Genomic DNA, 16445 nt, shown 5'->3' with positions numbered 1-16445 from the left:
CCCAACAAACATGCCCTGCCTCTCAGCTGTGGCACTATCTCAGATGTTTCCACCATGCCAATGTGGCTAGAAGGCCACTAGTCCAGAACTGGATCCTATTTGGACACTGGAGGGCAGGCAAAGGGGACACATGACTGTCTGCACCTATACGTAAATGTCTCCTTAGACCACTTACTATTTGTAGAACAGAGCCCAACAAACATGCCCTGCCTCTCAGCTGTGGCACTATCTCAGATGTTTCCACCATGCCAATGTGGCTAGAAGGCCACTAGTCCAGAACTGGATCCTATTTGGACACTGGAGGGCAGGCAAAGGGGACACATGACTGTCTGCACCTATACGTAAATGTCTCCTTAGACCACTTACTATTTGTGGAACAAAGAGCGAGAGAAAGGCAAATGCTCACAGACAAGTTGCACAGGCTAGGAGGCCGTTCAGCTCTGACCAAGTTAAAAGAGCAGGTTCTGCAATGTCTTGCTACAGAAACGAAAACCAGGTAGGAACTATCTCCAGAAGGGCAACCATATATGTCTAAAGAAATTGTGTAAAGAATAAACCAGGGCAGATCTCATCTGCCGCTGGATGATTTCGCAGATGATAAGAACCCAGACTGATTAATCTGTAAAATACAGGCTGAGGATATGTTACACAAGTATGAAGTTGGAGAAGCTCCTGGGATTTCAGCAGAACTCTTTCAGTTTCATGTCAGAATAATGTCACTGAAATCAGTAGCCAGTACAGTTGGAATTACACAGTAAAAAAAAAAAAAAAAAAAAAAAAAAAAAAAAAAAAAAAAAAAAAAAAAAAATCACATAAGAATGACTTTTCCCTCTGCCACGGATTATAATCAGCTGAGCTGCAGCCAGAGATGATGACAGATTCAGCCCTTTCTGAGACATCAGTGTGATGATAGAATGAAAATATTGCTGGAAGGGGGGGACATTTGGAGTGATGGTGCTTGTCTTCTCAAGTCACAGTTATGCATGATGGAGCCCTGCTTTCCTGGAGATGGCTGAACCCCTGCCTGCCGGGTTAAACCACAACAACAGCCTGACACACCTGGACATTTCTGGGATGCAAGCACAGCACCTAACTTCTGGCACACACCTAGCAGAGAGTTGTGAAAGCAGCTGCTCAGCACAAAGGGTGCAGGTCAGATTGTGAGACTTGGTTCATTTAGCTGATTTGATCAGCTACAAAGTATTTGATCACAACTGATTTCTTCCTCAGTTAAAGGAATGACTCTAAGATCTAGACAATGCATGAAGAATGTAAGTGTAATCACACTGAGATTGTTATCATTAGATTCTGAGCACCGTATACACTGTTAGTGAGCATAAACCTGTTTGTACACAGGCTCTTGGAATTTACTCATGACATTGCTCTTAAAACCAATACTGTGAAGTGGGAGACATCGTTGCTTGGGGTCTCAAAAGTATATCCAAGCACCTTGGAAAGTCAGGTCTCTTATATTTAAATATTTACTTTAGGCAAAACTGGTTTTAGTCAAGTAAGTTTGGAATGGACCACTAGCGCATATATGTACTTCATATTAGAAAACAGTGATAAAGAATTTCAAATTTGTCCTTAAGAGTTAAATGTTTTGTCTCTAATGCTAATTTTGAAGGTACAGTGGAGCAATATTTACTGACAACCTAACAGGTTAATGTTTACCATCAGGAGAACAACGGTCTAGCCCAAACTTGGAACACCATAAAAAATCAGTTCCCTAGAACGTACCCCTGTGATGAAATAGCTCGCCTCACCATGCTTTGCAAATCAAAGTGGCTGAGAAATTCAGAGGCACCCAGTCATGAAGGCTGAGTCAAGCTGTAGGAGTAGGGGGTGATCTTTACAAATGAACATTGGCTTTACTTGCAGAATCATGTCTATGGGTGGCTATTTAGTATCAGCTCAGGTAAAGGAGACTACTTCATTTCACGAAGTGTCTTAAGTTATGGGAAAAAGTATTAACCACTTAATAGCCAGGAAGGCCTACACTGCATTCACATTGTTTCCCTTGCTGTAAATACAGATCTTTGAAGTAACAGTTCTCCTGCGTTTTGTTTCTGCTGTCAGCTGAATGGAAAGTATGTGCAACATGTGAAAAATACTGAAGGCTGCTGAGAGTATGCATATGGTGAAAGAGTATATGACTCTCTGCAGAGAGTGTGCAAGCTTTTCTCAGAGTTTCCTTACATAAAAATCAGATCAATCCCACTTACCTTCAGTGAAACATAATAGTAGGATACAGTCTAAATCTATATTGACCTAAATATTTCACAAGAAATAAGCTTACTGCTCCAAGACTGAGCATAGCACTAAACATTCAACTTTATATATCTTCAGTTTTCAGAATATATTCTGTAGTAATTTATTACAAGGAATTATTCTCTGCTGTTATTTCAGTTTCACCCTGCAATCGATTACTAGTCCAGTCTACAGGCTCACGCCTCCCCTGAGAGGAAATAATGCACATTGACGGTGGTGTTTGTACCTTCGTCTGCGCATCAACAGCAGCTCCTTGGTTAACAAGAACCTCTGCTACATTGACTCTATCCTCTTGAGCAGCCAGGTGGAGTGGTGTCAGTCCGCTCTGTAAATTAGAAGTGACAAGTCAACAGTCTTCAGAGGAGGCACCTGAATACTAAAATGCAAATGCAGGGATCAGTAAAACTCAAAACATCCTACTGAATTTAAAAAAAAATTATAAATTCCATTTTCACTGTGTAATGTGCTTCCTAACCACATTTGTTGATTTGCAAGAAAGTACAGTTTGAAAGCCAGGAAGATGGTGTTTCTTTTACACAAGGAACATTTCTTCATGCAGTGTTCAATGTGGGGCAGCGAATTATAGCACTTTAAATAAAAGTCGCATAGTATTTTTTTACCTCCTGACTAATTCAATTCCTTAGAATGAGTAAGATTTTAAAAGAAATATTGAATTATTGGTTACACTTCTGCAAGTTTTCTGTGCTTTAAATATTTGGATTCAAGTATAGGTGGTGAGCTCAGACGAACCGTGCATCCCTAAGTGAGTACAGGGGAACTATTTTCAAAAGGCAGCGTTATCAGTATAACGAGAAACTAGAGATTACACCTGAACAGTCACAGATTGAAGGATGCTGCAGGTAATTAACCTCTGGTGGGACTGAATCAAAATGCCAAGCAGCTGCAATCATGCTCTCTGTATTTGCCTTAGCAGCAAAACCACGATAGCCAATATGATAGAGAATGCGTACATGGCAAATTGCCCTGGGGGGATACAAAGTACGTCCTGCACTGCACAAGCCTGCACACTTGATTGAGGCTGGGGAAAAAAAAAATCAACATCTGCAGGAGAAGCTTCCTGAAGGAGGCCCCAAAAATAACCAAACTGTTAAGTTAGAAACAGGAAAACACAGCAGCCCTGTGCAGCATCACCCACAGCCTCAGAGGACACCGAGTCTTTCTACCTGCTGAGAGTAAGAAGTATTTTCCATGAAAATTTTGTCTCTTGCCTTTCTACTTTAGCCACATAAATCCACACTGAAACTGCACTTTACAACATCTCTGATGCCTAGTGGGTCATTTAAATAATTAAGGATGCACATTTGCTAGAAACATTACTACAGAGCAGACCTAATAGCCTATAAATTCATACACATAGAAACTAAAATCTACCAACACTCCTGCCCCCAGGAGAAATTACACCACAAGTCACTGTGCTCTGAGGAACACCCCCGGGGGAGGAAGAATCACTTATATGAATGCACAAAATCTCAGACAACCTTGCTGTTATTATCCCATTAAAAAAAAATCACCTTCCCTTAACAAGTTAGTTGTTACTGTTGCTTAACGGGCAAGCCTATATCTAGAGGCTCATAAATGACACGTGTCAGCCCCTTAACTGCCAGGGGGAGGAAGACGTTTTCTCTCTGGGCATGTTTTGGCAGACTAGCATAACCTGGAAGGGAGGGAGATAGATTAGTAAATTCCTCTGCACAGGTGCTATCATCAAAACCTGGGTATAACGAAATACAGTTCATTCAATGCGACATGGCATGCTGCGCTCTTTGCTAGAAGAAATGACGATGTGTATTCCAACACCTGCACTGGTTTTCAAAACCTGCAGAATCACAGTGGACAGAATTTACTTGCAGGCCCCTGTCCTTCTCATCACCGCGTTTGTTTATTGCCTTAGCACCAAGCAGGGGGAACACGTACCTTGTTGCTGAGATTTACATTAGCATTTCTAGTAAGAAGCAATGACACCATGTCCACGTGGCCGTCCTGGGAGGCAAGATGTACAGGGGCAATACCCTGCCTGGTTACAGCATTGGCATCAGCACCGTATTCCAGCAGTGTAGTTGCTATGTCCATCTGGTTTTTCTTGGCAGCTATGTGCAGTGGCGTATAGCCGTTCTGTCAACGGAAAGCATTTCATTGTAAGCTACTCATTAAAAAAGGTGATAAATCATTTTCCTGTACCTACCTGACTCTATGAAAGTAAGTCATTAGCTCTAAAAATTCTGTCAAACAAATACAATATTAACGAGTCGTACAAATGAATGTAACCAAGCTTTAAGCAATCTGGTTTTGAAAGTACGGCTACAAATAAGAGGATTCTGAAATAAACTTTCAAATTTGGGGAAAAAAAAAAAAATCTGTTCAGAAGAGCACAACCTAAAGTAACAGGAATCTGAGTTTAATTTCACAGACATTTGCTACTTTTTCTTAAATGTACATAAAATCTTTAACAAACAGAAGAGCAGGATGTGTGTTCATAACTCAGAACAGCTGTTATGGTTTGGGGTTTTTTCCCATTTCCCAGTGTGAATGCAAGCATTACATACATGAAATACGGTCTTTCTTGCAGCATTTGCCCCAACCTTACTAATAGGCTCTTTTTGTTCAGATCAAGGGAAAATTAAAGTATATAACTTTAGAGTCTTGCATTCTTTATTTTTTTATTCCTTCCAATATGTGTACCTAGTGACCCCACCACTAAAAATAAAAATGCAGTATATATTGCATGATAAAATTTTATAATTCTAAAAAAGAATGGATTTGGCAGAAAATAGATAAATAAAGAATAACCGATCAGCATGCAAATACCACAACAGTGACTAAGGGCCACCTCTTGGTACAAATTGCAATGCCCGTTTAATCAAGAACTTTCTGTCTTTCAGAAATGTATTAGCCCTCATTTTAAAACAAATGGTAAAGGTGCAGACATATGCATGTGACTAAGGAAGAAGGTCGGGGGGGATGAGACCCTAGCTGCATAAACCATTTCATATGGTATCGTGAGTACCACGTGCAGCTCAGATTACCAGCCCAATGAAATCCATCTAAAGCCAGAAAGCATTGAGCTGGCTCGGCTCCTCCCGGCGCCCTGTGGGGCAGCTGGGCTGGGCTGTACGGGAAGGCAGGTCAATACAGATGCGGGGCGATGCAGGTAGGGGCAAAGAATAAATGCACGGGGGCACAGAAATGATTACAAGAGAGCTTTAATAGTAATCCAGAAGTGAGAGAGACACAGCACTAACTCCACGTGGAAAAGGTTCCGTAACCTTCAAAATTCAATTCAGGTTCAGTTCAGACCTTAGATACTAAGATATTTCAAAACAACACCCAGGAAACACAGTGCCACAATTAATAAGGGAAGTATATGGCCACTGAATTTTCACTTTGAGGATAAAATGTTTCAGGCAAAACAAACACAATCCCCTCCCTTAGACTTTCTGTATGAGACTGACATGTAAAACAGCCATGGCCACTCGAGCACCTACTACATCCTAAATACTACGTGCTACATCCTGCATATATGCTAAACCCTGTGTATTTTAAATGGAACTCAAGTATATTTTGTAAAATAACAAACACAGTTTTCAAGCCTTTTCCTCAGAAAGTGGCATACATTGCTTTCAGCGGAAAAGAAAGCAGCAGGTTGCCAACAGAAGGCAAGAGAGCTGAAAAATAAAAGCTGAAATTCAGCTCAGTCTCAGTCTGCACCTCCTCCTCCTGACCAGGGCTGTGCTCTGTCACTACGCATAGACGCAGAAGGGAATGGAGAAGTTTGGAAGGAAGGGTATTGGGTTATTCTGGCTGCCAGGGAAAAGAGGTAAAAAGGGAAAAAGGTTAAAGACGAAGGGACAGTGAGAAACTGAGGCTTTGGAGGCAGTGGGGGATAGGAAGAGAAGCATTGTAAAGGGGATGCCAAATGAGAATTAGGCACAAGCCTAATTCTGGCCTATAAAAAAAGAAGAATGGTTCATCAGAACAACTGTTTGTATCACAGCGCCGTACTCTGACACGGCCACTTCCCATGCCCTTTCAAGGCAAATGCTGCCAGGCCAGGCTAATGAGCCAGTCCTAAGATCAGTGTTAAAGGCAGGAGTGTCACAGAAAAAGCAACTGCTGATGAAACTAACGGTGGAGCCAGTGATGAGATATGACATAACACATTTATTTATTAGACCACATTTACAAAAGAAATGGGAAATCATCCGCTGTTACCAGCATCATCTTTCAGATGACTGCACAGTGGGCGCCCAGAGCAACAAACATGCTACCATTAATTTTATCTGGTATTGATGCTCTGCTCAGGGCTGCCGTGGCTCACTTGCTCCAGAATACTAACAAATGCTTTCTTTTAGGAAGACCTACAGCTGGCACTTGAAGGCCTGAAGTGGCAGCTGCAAAACTGTTCTGCTACAGATGGGGAAGCTAAGGTGACCTGACCCATGAGTTTGTGTAATGTTTTACCATAGCCTGCACTGCTTCCACCTTGGCTTGAACTTCCCAAGCCCTTGGCAGTGGCTGCTGCAATCCCTGTCCTTACAGGATGCACAGCTTCCACTGGCAGTTTCTTTCAGTGAAAACTGGGTTGGTGTCTTTTCACCCCCTTCCGAAGGTCCTTTCTTCCCCACAACGGCATTTAAGAGTGTTGTGTTGCAGTAGTAAAAGATCAGAGATTACTCCAGCTCTGGCAGATTGCCACTATCAACGTTATCGATTTTAGACTGTGTCGTTGCTTCTGGCTATCCATGTTTATTTAACTTTCCTCTCTTTTGCACTGTAAGCTCTGGGACCTACCATGTATGACAGACTCCATCCTCTTCTTTAGCCATGCAGAAGGCCTCTAGTGTTATGGCTGTATTCAGTCATGTGTGAGAGGAAGGCGGTCAAGGAGAGCTGGCTGTCTATCTACAATATTGGTTTTTCCACTAGCTATCCTTTTTCCACAATGTTTTTTGCAATGATTTTAGGAAGGTATCTGGATTGTTTCAGATGAGGTATTTAGACTGCACTTACCCCACTTGAACCTGCCTATGCTTCCACCCTGTTTTACTTATTGCTGCTGTCCAACTATCAATTATTGATCCATACTTAAAACTGGGTTCCACAAAAGATACAGACACTCCAAGCTTCTCTAAATTCTTTCTTCTACTCAGAGCTAGAATACATTTAAATATTTATTCTTTCACATCCCCTGGAATCTTACACTATGTGTTGTCTTGCCTACAGTAAACTGCAAGCAAGGCAGGGCTGTGACTACTTGTTTTATTTTCTCACCTGTCCATTTACACTGTAGTAGAAGTATCGTGAAGCACATTAATAATTATGTACATTGTACTGAGAAACCTATCACACTTCAGAAGTCATCCCATAGCACATACAGGGGAACAACCCTTGTTTAGGCAAGGCATTAGCTCCAAGCTTGCCCTGCACAGATGTTAAGATGCAATGACATAAAGTTGGCTGGCTTGGAGAAGGTACTAAGGAGACCGGACAAGTGAAAGCAAGGCTCAGAATTCTCCAAGACTGAACTTTATTGACACTAGAGATTTTAAATCTTTCTACATCTCTATTTTCTTTTTTACTGCTATTTCATTCAACTGCAGAACTATTCTAACAGCTTTATGTGGTTGTGAGACATTAATAAGCACTGGGGTCATTGAGCCCCCCTGTAATTGCAGGCAAATACAGTCTAGAAAGAACAGAGGTAGACACAGAATAAAGTGACACAAAAAGCCTAGGCATTGTTCCCCCAGAGTGGCCAGTACTTGTACCTTGGCAGATGCATGAGGTGAAGCTCCCTGGTCCAACAGTAGGAGTGCCACTTTTTGATTATCGTAGTGTGCAGCTACATGCAGTGGTGTTAAACCGCTCTAAAAACACATGCAGAACAAACAAGTGCTGTTACAGACCCTCTCCAGGGAAAACTTAAAAGTCTGGAAAATTGGAGTAGATAAGGTGAAAAAAACACATTTGTTATTCATTCATGTATCCAGAGTCTTTGATAACTTTAAAATCAAAAAATAAAACAGAGATTTGAAAATCCTTACTGAGCTGTGAAAGCCCTTTTCACTTTTCCCAGGGAAGATGAACAGAGAAGCACATATCTGTGCTGCTCCCAGTCCAGGGCAGGTAAGGAATTTTGACCCTGAGGTCACACCCTCAGCAATGTTTTTCTTTTACTGCAGTGGAAAAGTAAACTGTCCCTTGGATCTGTAAAAATCCAAGCTAGGCTGCTTTAAAAAGCTTGAGGTCCTACTGGGCTTTGCCCCCTATCATGAGACCTGGGGGAGCAGCGCCAGCTGCCTGAATACTCTGATAAGGACTGTAAATAGTCTGGCAGGAAGGTAGGGGAATGGTTTGTCTCCGTTCCCCTGGATGGGTACAGAGAGGACATAATTTTGTTATTAATGACAATAAAAGTCACTTTTGTCAAGAGTTTGCTGGCTCTTGGCAGCCCCAACAGGGATGGAATATTACACGTTATTTATTACATGCTGTTCCTGTTAAACCCAGGCTGTGGATATCCGTGTGATAGCAAGTAGGTAGAAGGTTATTATTAGAATATTATGTGCATTTCGATACTTGCTGTGCAAGTGGCAGTGGCTTCTTCTGTCCTACCTTTCCCGAAGCATCAGGAGATGCATTCTTCTGAAGCAGGAGGTTGGCTACCTCAATTTTCCCATATTTTGCAGCCACATGTAGAGGAGTAAATCCTTTCTGTAAGAGAAAGCAGTTACATAGCAGCCTAGCGCACTCTTTTACAAGGTAAGGTTTCTCTCTGATCTACAAGGATACTGATGTTTCCATCCATCCCCTTACACAGTCCTGAGTACAGGCAGCAAGCCTGCAGCTTCCCAACGGCCCTGGCAGGTCTGGAGGCCCCCCCTTGCAAGGGGAAGAGTCAGTTCCCTTCTTCACATCACCAAAGGATGAGGCTGGTTAACAGCTTATCAACTCCTGTCAAGAATTTCTGCCCTGCATTCCTTTCATTCCGAGAAAATGCATGTCTGATCACTGGGGTATGTTATACGTCAGGCTCTGAGCTAAAAGCATGAAGCTTTGTATCCTTTTAACAAATGTAGCCCATTCTTACATTATTTGTATGTGTATATGACTCTTGCAGCATTTGATTCACAAGTAGCACTGGCTACAGGTATGCTTTACTATTCAGGCTATGACTTTTGCAACTCCCTTACCTTGGTAATGATAGATAAAGATGCACCATGATCCAGAAGAACAGAAGCTACATCTTCATGTCCTTCTCGAGCAGAAAGATGCAGGGGCGTATAGCCAGATGTCGTAGCTGCGTTTGGAGATGCTCCTTGCTGTAGCAGCTGCTGTACTATATCTGCTTTTCCCAGTCGAGCAGAAATGTGCAGCGGTGTTTGGTCATCCTAAACATAATGGGAACACCACAGTCCTACATAAGAAAACTAAGGCTCATATTTTGACAGCAAATATTTGCTCAGATTCTATCACTTTTCAAAACTGCAGACAAGCATTAATTCTACTGAGGTCTTCCCTAGTGAATATTGCACACTGGCTTTCTCTTTGTCATATAATAAAGATATATTGTGCTTTGTTGATGCCTCACAAAATATTCCAGACAGGTACATAATCCATAACATTAAATAAACCGATCAATTTTCTTAATCTGGATTTGCCTTACTTTGCTTTGCTACAAAGGTACATTGAGTTTCCTGTTCAATTTGAGACCTTTCTTAAAACGCAGCAAACGCAAAGCTCTATTCCTCACATCTTGATCTCTTTTATGGTTCCCAGCAACATTTAACAACTCAATCAGTTGTTTGGGATGACCTGAGGTGCTGAGCGTATTATTGCCTAGTAACTGGCATGAAGTATCATGTTTGCACTTTTTTTGCTGGCGAACAATTTGTTTGGTATTTTGCAGATAACTTTACTGAACTAACTGAAGATAAAGCGTGGTGCTGAAATTCACTGTTGTTTTCTCACTGCTCATTCAGAACACAATAATCCGAATAGTTCTAAGTATAGGGGTTGCCCTGTATGAGACTCATTGCTTATTTACTTTCCTTCAGCAAAAATATTGTGGTTATTTGTGACCTTGTTCTGGGTGTCCAGAAGATAATTTCTTCCTTATTCATTATTTCATTTTGTATTTTTGTCCTCCCTATTCTCAGTTGTACAATCTTTCGATTAAGCACACTATTGCAAGAGTACGGCCAACAAAGCCTGGGACTTTAATTTTTCCTGTTCCTCATAAATCTATTCAAACACCTTTCTCCCCCCATTTTTCCCTGCTGAGTTTCCTACCTTTTGAGCGCTGCTACCCCAGGTCCTGCAGCAGAGTTGTTCTGGGGTGTTCTCTGCTAGGGAGACTTCTGCCCATGCCCATCCTACAACAGTGATTTTACACCCTTGCGATTTAGGATGAGAGCGTGTCAGGTTGTGAATGCTGCTCCTCTGCAGGGAAATTCTCTTCTGGCTGGCAGAGAGCTTTTATGGTTCTTAAATGTTTTCAGTTTATGCCTGTTTCCCACAAACTTTTCATGGCTGATGTTAGCACTGGTGTATAATCTATTACTCGTATTCAATTGTTATTTGTGATAGCAAATTGATCACAGACAGTGGCAGTTTGCAAAAATTAATTTATTGCGTGAAATTATTTAGAAAATATTTGCATGACTCTGCTTCTGAGCATGAGCTGTGCACTTTCAAGGCTGTCTTTGGAGATTTACAGACCACATGATTCACTTCTATTGTCAGGCTGCTTGCAGATACAAAATGTATCTGCTATAAATATTTAGTCGGAGTTCCTGATAAGTAGATACTCTTACTAGTAACTTTATTTGTGAGCCAATTCACTGATGATAATTTCACAGTGAAAAATAGATTTCTTTGAAATTGTATTCATTTAATCACTATTTTGAAAAAAAAAGTTTTCCTGGTTTTACTTATTAAGACTGCAATTTATTGCACTCATTTATCTCCCTCCCCGTCTGTTTCCTGGAACTCTTATTTCTATAATATTGTATGCTTCTTCAGCGGCTCCTGACCATTTTTTTCTCCTTTTCCCTTATCTTCCTCAATTGCAATTGTTTCTATAGGGTCTGTTCCTTCTTTGCAGCTCTGTGCTACATTATCTTACTGTGCCTCCTTACTTCAGGAGGTGTTCTTTAGAAGTATAACATTTTTGAATGCATACAGGCTGATACTTTAGGGACATGACAAGAGACACCAGCAACATACAGTCTACGGTCTATTTTTTGCAGAAATAAAAGCAGATTTAAGGCATTCCTCCCCCTCCTTGCTTCCCGCCCCAAACCAAAAACTCTTCAAACACATAATAATTTATATTAAAAGTTGACAAAAAATCAGGCATGGTATCAACTTGACATCTCCTGCCTTCTCTCTTACATACAGATCACTCATGACTACAGTAAGAGAGTACATAACAAAATATCGCGGTCGTTACAACCAAGGCCCGCGACTTCATCTCCCTTTCTCTTCCCAAAAGACACGTGCAAGATGAATATGATTCCTTGCTTTGTTAAATATAGATAATCCAGGGTTATTATACCTGGACCATCACCTTACCTTAGCTTTAGCCTCCACCTGAGCTCCATTTTGTACCAGGTATCGAACGACCTCTGTTTGGCCAGCTCTGGCAGCCATGTGCAGCGCCGTTTCTCCTCTCTAGCATGCAGCAGCAAAAACAAAATATCGTTAAAAATACACTGCAGGAAAAATGAACCCCAGGATGCTTCATAAATACAAAAATACTGGTGACCCAGTTCAGAATAATCTTCCCTAGAATATTTTGCGGTAGTTGTCTGTTAGCAAGATGGGAGATTAAGTCAATATTTGACCTCTTAGCTGTTTGCTACAAAGCAGTTTATTTCAGGGGCAGTTTCCCAACACAATAGTTTCTTTGTCACTTGTCTTTTGCTGAAAAGAGAGAGTGCAATTTTCATATTTACTAGCATTTTACTAACAGTGTTAAAAATTACATCCATTTAAAGAGTAATTATTCAAACAAAAAAATTATTTCAAATTTTGTATATTCAGATACACATACATTTGGCTTTCCTCCTGCTACGCCCTATGCCCCTACTATCATTGGTTATCTGACAAGCACTGAGATGAGAGAACAAGAGGAAAAGAAAAATCATTACCGCGTACATTAATCTAAGGCTTCATGGACTTAATGAAAGAGAAATCCAAGGAAACCAGAATAAATTCAGGCGGGAAACTGTTTTCTGTATTTTTGAACATCAATATGTCTTTAGGTACAAACACCTGCTTATTTACGAATGGTGTTGCATTTTTATATAACCTAACAGAATTAGCAAATGAAGACTTTAACAAAATATTGTCTTCTAACTGCACCCATGTATAGAAGGTGAAAGGGAGATTTTGAAGCCAAACTGTTGAAAAGAATCAACAAGCTGCCACTTTCCTCCCATTTCCTAACTTTCAAACATACATCTAACAATGACTTCAGTTTTTACACATGCCCTGGGAGCCTTGGGGCACACAGTGCACATCCAGCAGAAAAGCGCACTTGGACGGCTGTATGGATACAGGCAATATGTCCTGACAATCTGCTGCAATCTGTTGATAACAGCAGAACCTTCCTTAAATGGTAGGCCCCCGGGGTCCTGGGAAAACAGCGCTCAACAATCAAGTACACATCTCAAAAATTACATATGAGAAGCTACAGTATTGTTCTCATTCTTTACTTCAGAAAATAGAATACAGTCTGCTTAAGGTCAGCCTCTTTTGAGGTGTCCTCAACCTGTCGAGCCTCTCCCAAGTAAGAGTTAGCAGGCTGCACTTCCCCAGGACTCCAGCAGGAGCTGTGACTGCTATGGAAGCGGATGGCAAACACCGGAATTAGGCGCTCCACAACGGTGCTGCTCTCAGATATTATAATGTATTCACAGTTCTGCCATGCTGAAAGGAAACCTGTCACTCACCACATTGGTAGTGTTGGGCGATGCTCCATGATGCATTAGCTGTGATACAATATTTACATGTCCCATGAAGGCAGCAACATGGATTGGAGTTAGGCCGGACTGAAAACCAAACCAAAATCAAACTTAAATACCTACTTCCACACTTGGTTACAAGAATGCCATGGGGAAAAAAAAAAAGTTATTCTAAAGTAAGTAAACCCAAGTGCTTGCTCTTCTGAGAGGACCTTATCTTCTCAAACACATGTACACATGCTTAAACTAAAGGGCACAGAGAACTGGAAATACCTGTAAGTAGGATTCAAGAGCAAAGATAAAAACATTCTAGGAATTCAGTAACTCTTCATCAACTAAAATCGACTACAGCTAAGCAAGATTTCTTCCTTAAGTTTTTTGCTAAATACCATTTTGGACCCGGGAGCGGGGAAGTATTCCCAGTACAAAGATAAGACTTTCTGGAACATTCAGCTAATGCAAAAAAGATGCAGAGTCGACTGTCCCCACCAAATCCAGTTGCTTTTGGATGAACCAAAAAAGTCTGTTGAACTTAGTGGTGAGCTCTGTCCCCACTGTTTATCCAGGAAAAAGGGAATTCAAACTGTGGCATCCAGCAAGAGAGGCACAGAGACAAATGGCACGGGCTCAGGAGAATTCCCCCTTCCCTCAGGTCCACGCAGTACCATCACCATCACAAACCTGCACCACTACCCTTACACAAGATATAAAAGACCAACTGGAGAGAAAGTGAGGGAGGGAGAAGGGAAGGGGGAAAAGGGAGCAGTCATTTAGCAGGGCATGACCTCAAGGATTTTGCTTTAGAAATCCAATCAATAGTTAATATTTCTCCAAGTAGAATTACCCTAAAGCCTCTTCACAGCTGCTTCTGCACAGCTGTAGCAACAGGCAGCCAGAGGCTGTAGAAGGGAGTTTTGCTACCAGGAGAAGGAGAAAGCTCAGTGGATCTCTGGAAATCCCCTGATTTAGGCAGCTTCCCCATAGATACACACAAGTCCCAGGAGGGTAGAGGCGAGGAAAACACACTTTTGTTCTTTTCTCCTGCAGAACAGCAAACACGAGCAGGAAGGCAGAATAACTGGTTGACTATGTTATTTCTTTTCACTGTTTCACATAATTTAGGAAATGTTTTTAAAATAACAGACTGCAGGAAATACTATGCATGTGTATCATATTTGACCATAAACACTAGCTCATACTGCAGAGATAACTCTGCAGCTGAAAAAAAAAAAGGTGCAGTATCTACAAATGGAAGCATGGAATCTACCTGGAAAAGAGAATTTACCATAGAAGAAGGTAATAAGCATTACCCTTAATAAACAGCTTATATGCAACAGTGACTACCTGTGAAATTTGGTACTGTTCCCTCTTGTTGCATTTGCAGTGTTTACTCACATCTCTCAACCAACTCTTGTTTGGTCTCAGATTTCTTTGGGGAGGAATACTCTGAAGCTTTCTGGCCAATTTGCTTTGATGGCCAGATACAACCTTTCTTTCTGACTAGAGAAATAGTGGCTTATGTATGGGTGCTGAGTACCAACTCCTAATTCTGCCTTGAGAGGTTGTTACCATACAGACAGCCAGTGAAAGAGGTGGGCAGGGAGGCGGAGCCCTGCAGTAAAGTACCATGATGAATCTCAGCAAATGCAGTCAAATGTGGTTTGAGGTCACATGAGATCATGGTGAGGCAGCAACAGGAAATAAAGGCAGAGCTCTTGCTTTTGGAAAGTTTTTGCTTGAAAAAAAAGCAATTAAGAGGGTACAGATCAGTTAAGCTGGTTCACTCACCTGGGACAGTTTGAAAAAAAAGCAATTAAGAGGGTACAGATCAGACAGTTAAGCTGGTTCACTCACCTGGGACAGCATAGTTAAGTGTTGCTGTTGCTTTCATTCTCATAATTCTTTGTATTTAAAAGGGATAAAATTGAATAGATAGTTTTTCTACTTCCACATTGACTGATTAATATAGAGGACAGGCATCGCATCTCTTCCGTTAAGGTTCTCTTTGTGCCTCTCACTTATTTGCTAACACAACTTCCAATTAGACTCTGAAAGCTGCACCTACAAGCCCTATGGTTTTTAAAAACTAGGCTGGAGATATGGGAGCTGTAGCAAGGGCAGGCTCTGCTCTCTCTCAAGACAGCCAGGAAGGGGGCTGTATGGTTTGCTGCTGAATAATTAGAACCAAACCCCGTGCATCACATGAAACATTTTGGGGAGATGAACTGCTCCCAGTTGTACCTTGTTTAATCAGGGGAATTGTTTATCGTTTTCTAACCTGGCTTCTTCCACAGTGGTCACACATTCATATTTGTGACTTTTCCTCCTAACTTAATAAAATATACATACACATAGACAACCCAAATTTTCCATAGGTACTTAATTAATCTCTAAATTGTGTAAATAACTGGGTGTAGACTATCTCATGCTGATTAAATTAATAGCATATTGATTTCTGTCTAGCTGAATTGTGATGACCTGCGATGGTGGGTGAATATAAGTTCTGAGTAGAAAGCCAAACAATGTCTATGAATTAAACAACCATTCAAAATAGGACTTGAGCGAAGCACAGTCTTCACCTTGATCTCCCTAACAGGGTAAATTTCATCTTCAGTGCATTAAATTATAGGTAAATTGGCGGAAATAATAGATTTTAAAAAAAATTTTAACCTGTTTCACTCATTATCCCCAGTGTATTCCCAAAGTATAACAATTGTTTGGGTATTGTGATTCATTAGGGCAACTTTATTATTCAGTTTTATTCTTTGGTAATAATTGTGGGCTTGATCAGTACATACTTTTCCAGAAATAGTCAAATATTAATCAATATAGCTACAATAAATTTTGTCGGAAAAACAAGGACAAATGTGAAAAGACCACTTCTTACCTCAGTCACAGCTTGAATTGATGCACCGTGCTTCAGAAGAAGTTCCATTACTTTTATTCTGTTCTTCTTGCAGGCAATGTGAAGAGGTGTGAAACCATTCTGTAAATGAGAAAGAACATACCTTCTGATACTGCATATGTCATTAAAAAGTAGAATTAGGTATGGAATTCACATAACACATTCCTCTGTTTTAACAAAACACCTTCCACATTTGTTTTGGCTTTACTAAATTGTTCATTTAAGAGAGAGGAAAAAAACCTCTAAATAGGAAAAGACTTATTTCATACAGCCAGTTTTAA

The 16445-nt window shown here is 40.9% G+C and overlaps 1 protein-coding gene across 1 annotated transcript in view; it reads right to left on the bottom strand.

Annotated features, from left to right (window-relative positions):
- ANK3 (ankyrin 3) overlaps positions 1–16445 on the bottom strand; it is a 206454-nt gene that overhangs the window by 90262 nt on the left and 99747 nt on the right. Inside the window, exons 12-19 of the mRNA XM_035892536.1 lie at positions 16147–16245; positions 13248–13346; positions 11866–11964; positions 9483–9680; positions 8905–9003; positions 8058–8156; positions 4207–4404; positions 2498–2596 (exon numbers count right to left, since the gene is read on the bottom strand). Coding sequence (XP_035748429.1) covers positions 2498–2596; positions 4207–4404; positions 8058–8156; positions 8905–9003; positions 9483–9680; positions 11866–11964; positions 13248–13346; positions 16147–16245 — 990 coding nt within the window. The remainder of the gene's footprint in view (positions 1–2497; positions 2597–4206; positions 4405–8057; positions 8157–8904; positions 9004–9482; positions 9681–11865; positions 11965–13247; positions 13347–16146; positions 16246–16445) is intronic.

The sequence above is a fragment of the Egretta garzetta genome, unplaced genomic scaffold (genome assembly GCF_000687185.1).
Source record: "Egretta garzetta isolate BGI_Z169 unplaced genomic scaffold, ASM68718v1 scaffold204, whole genome shotgun sequence".
NCBI classification, from domain to species: Eukaryota; Metazoa; Chordata; class Aves; order Pelecaniformes; family Ardeidae; genus Egretta; species Egretta garzetta.
The sequence above is the reverse complement of the archived record's forward strand: the minus strand, read 5'-3'. Positions and strand labels throughout refer to the sequence as shown.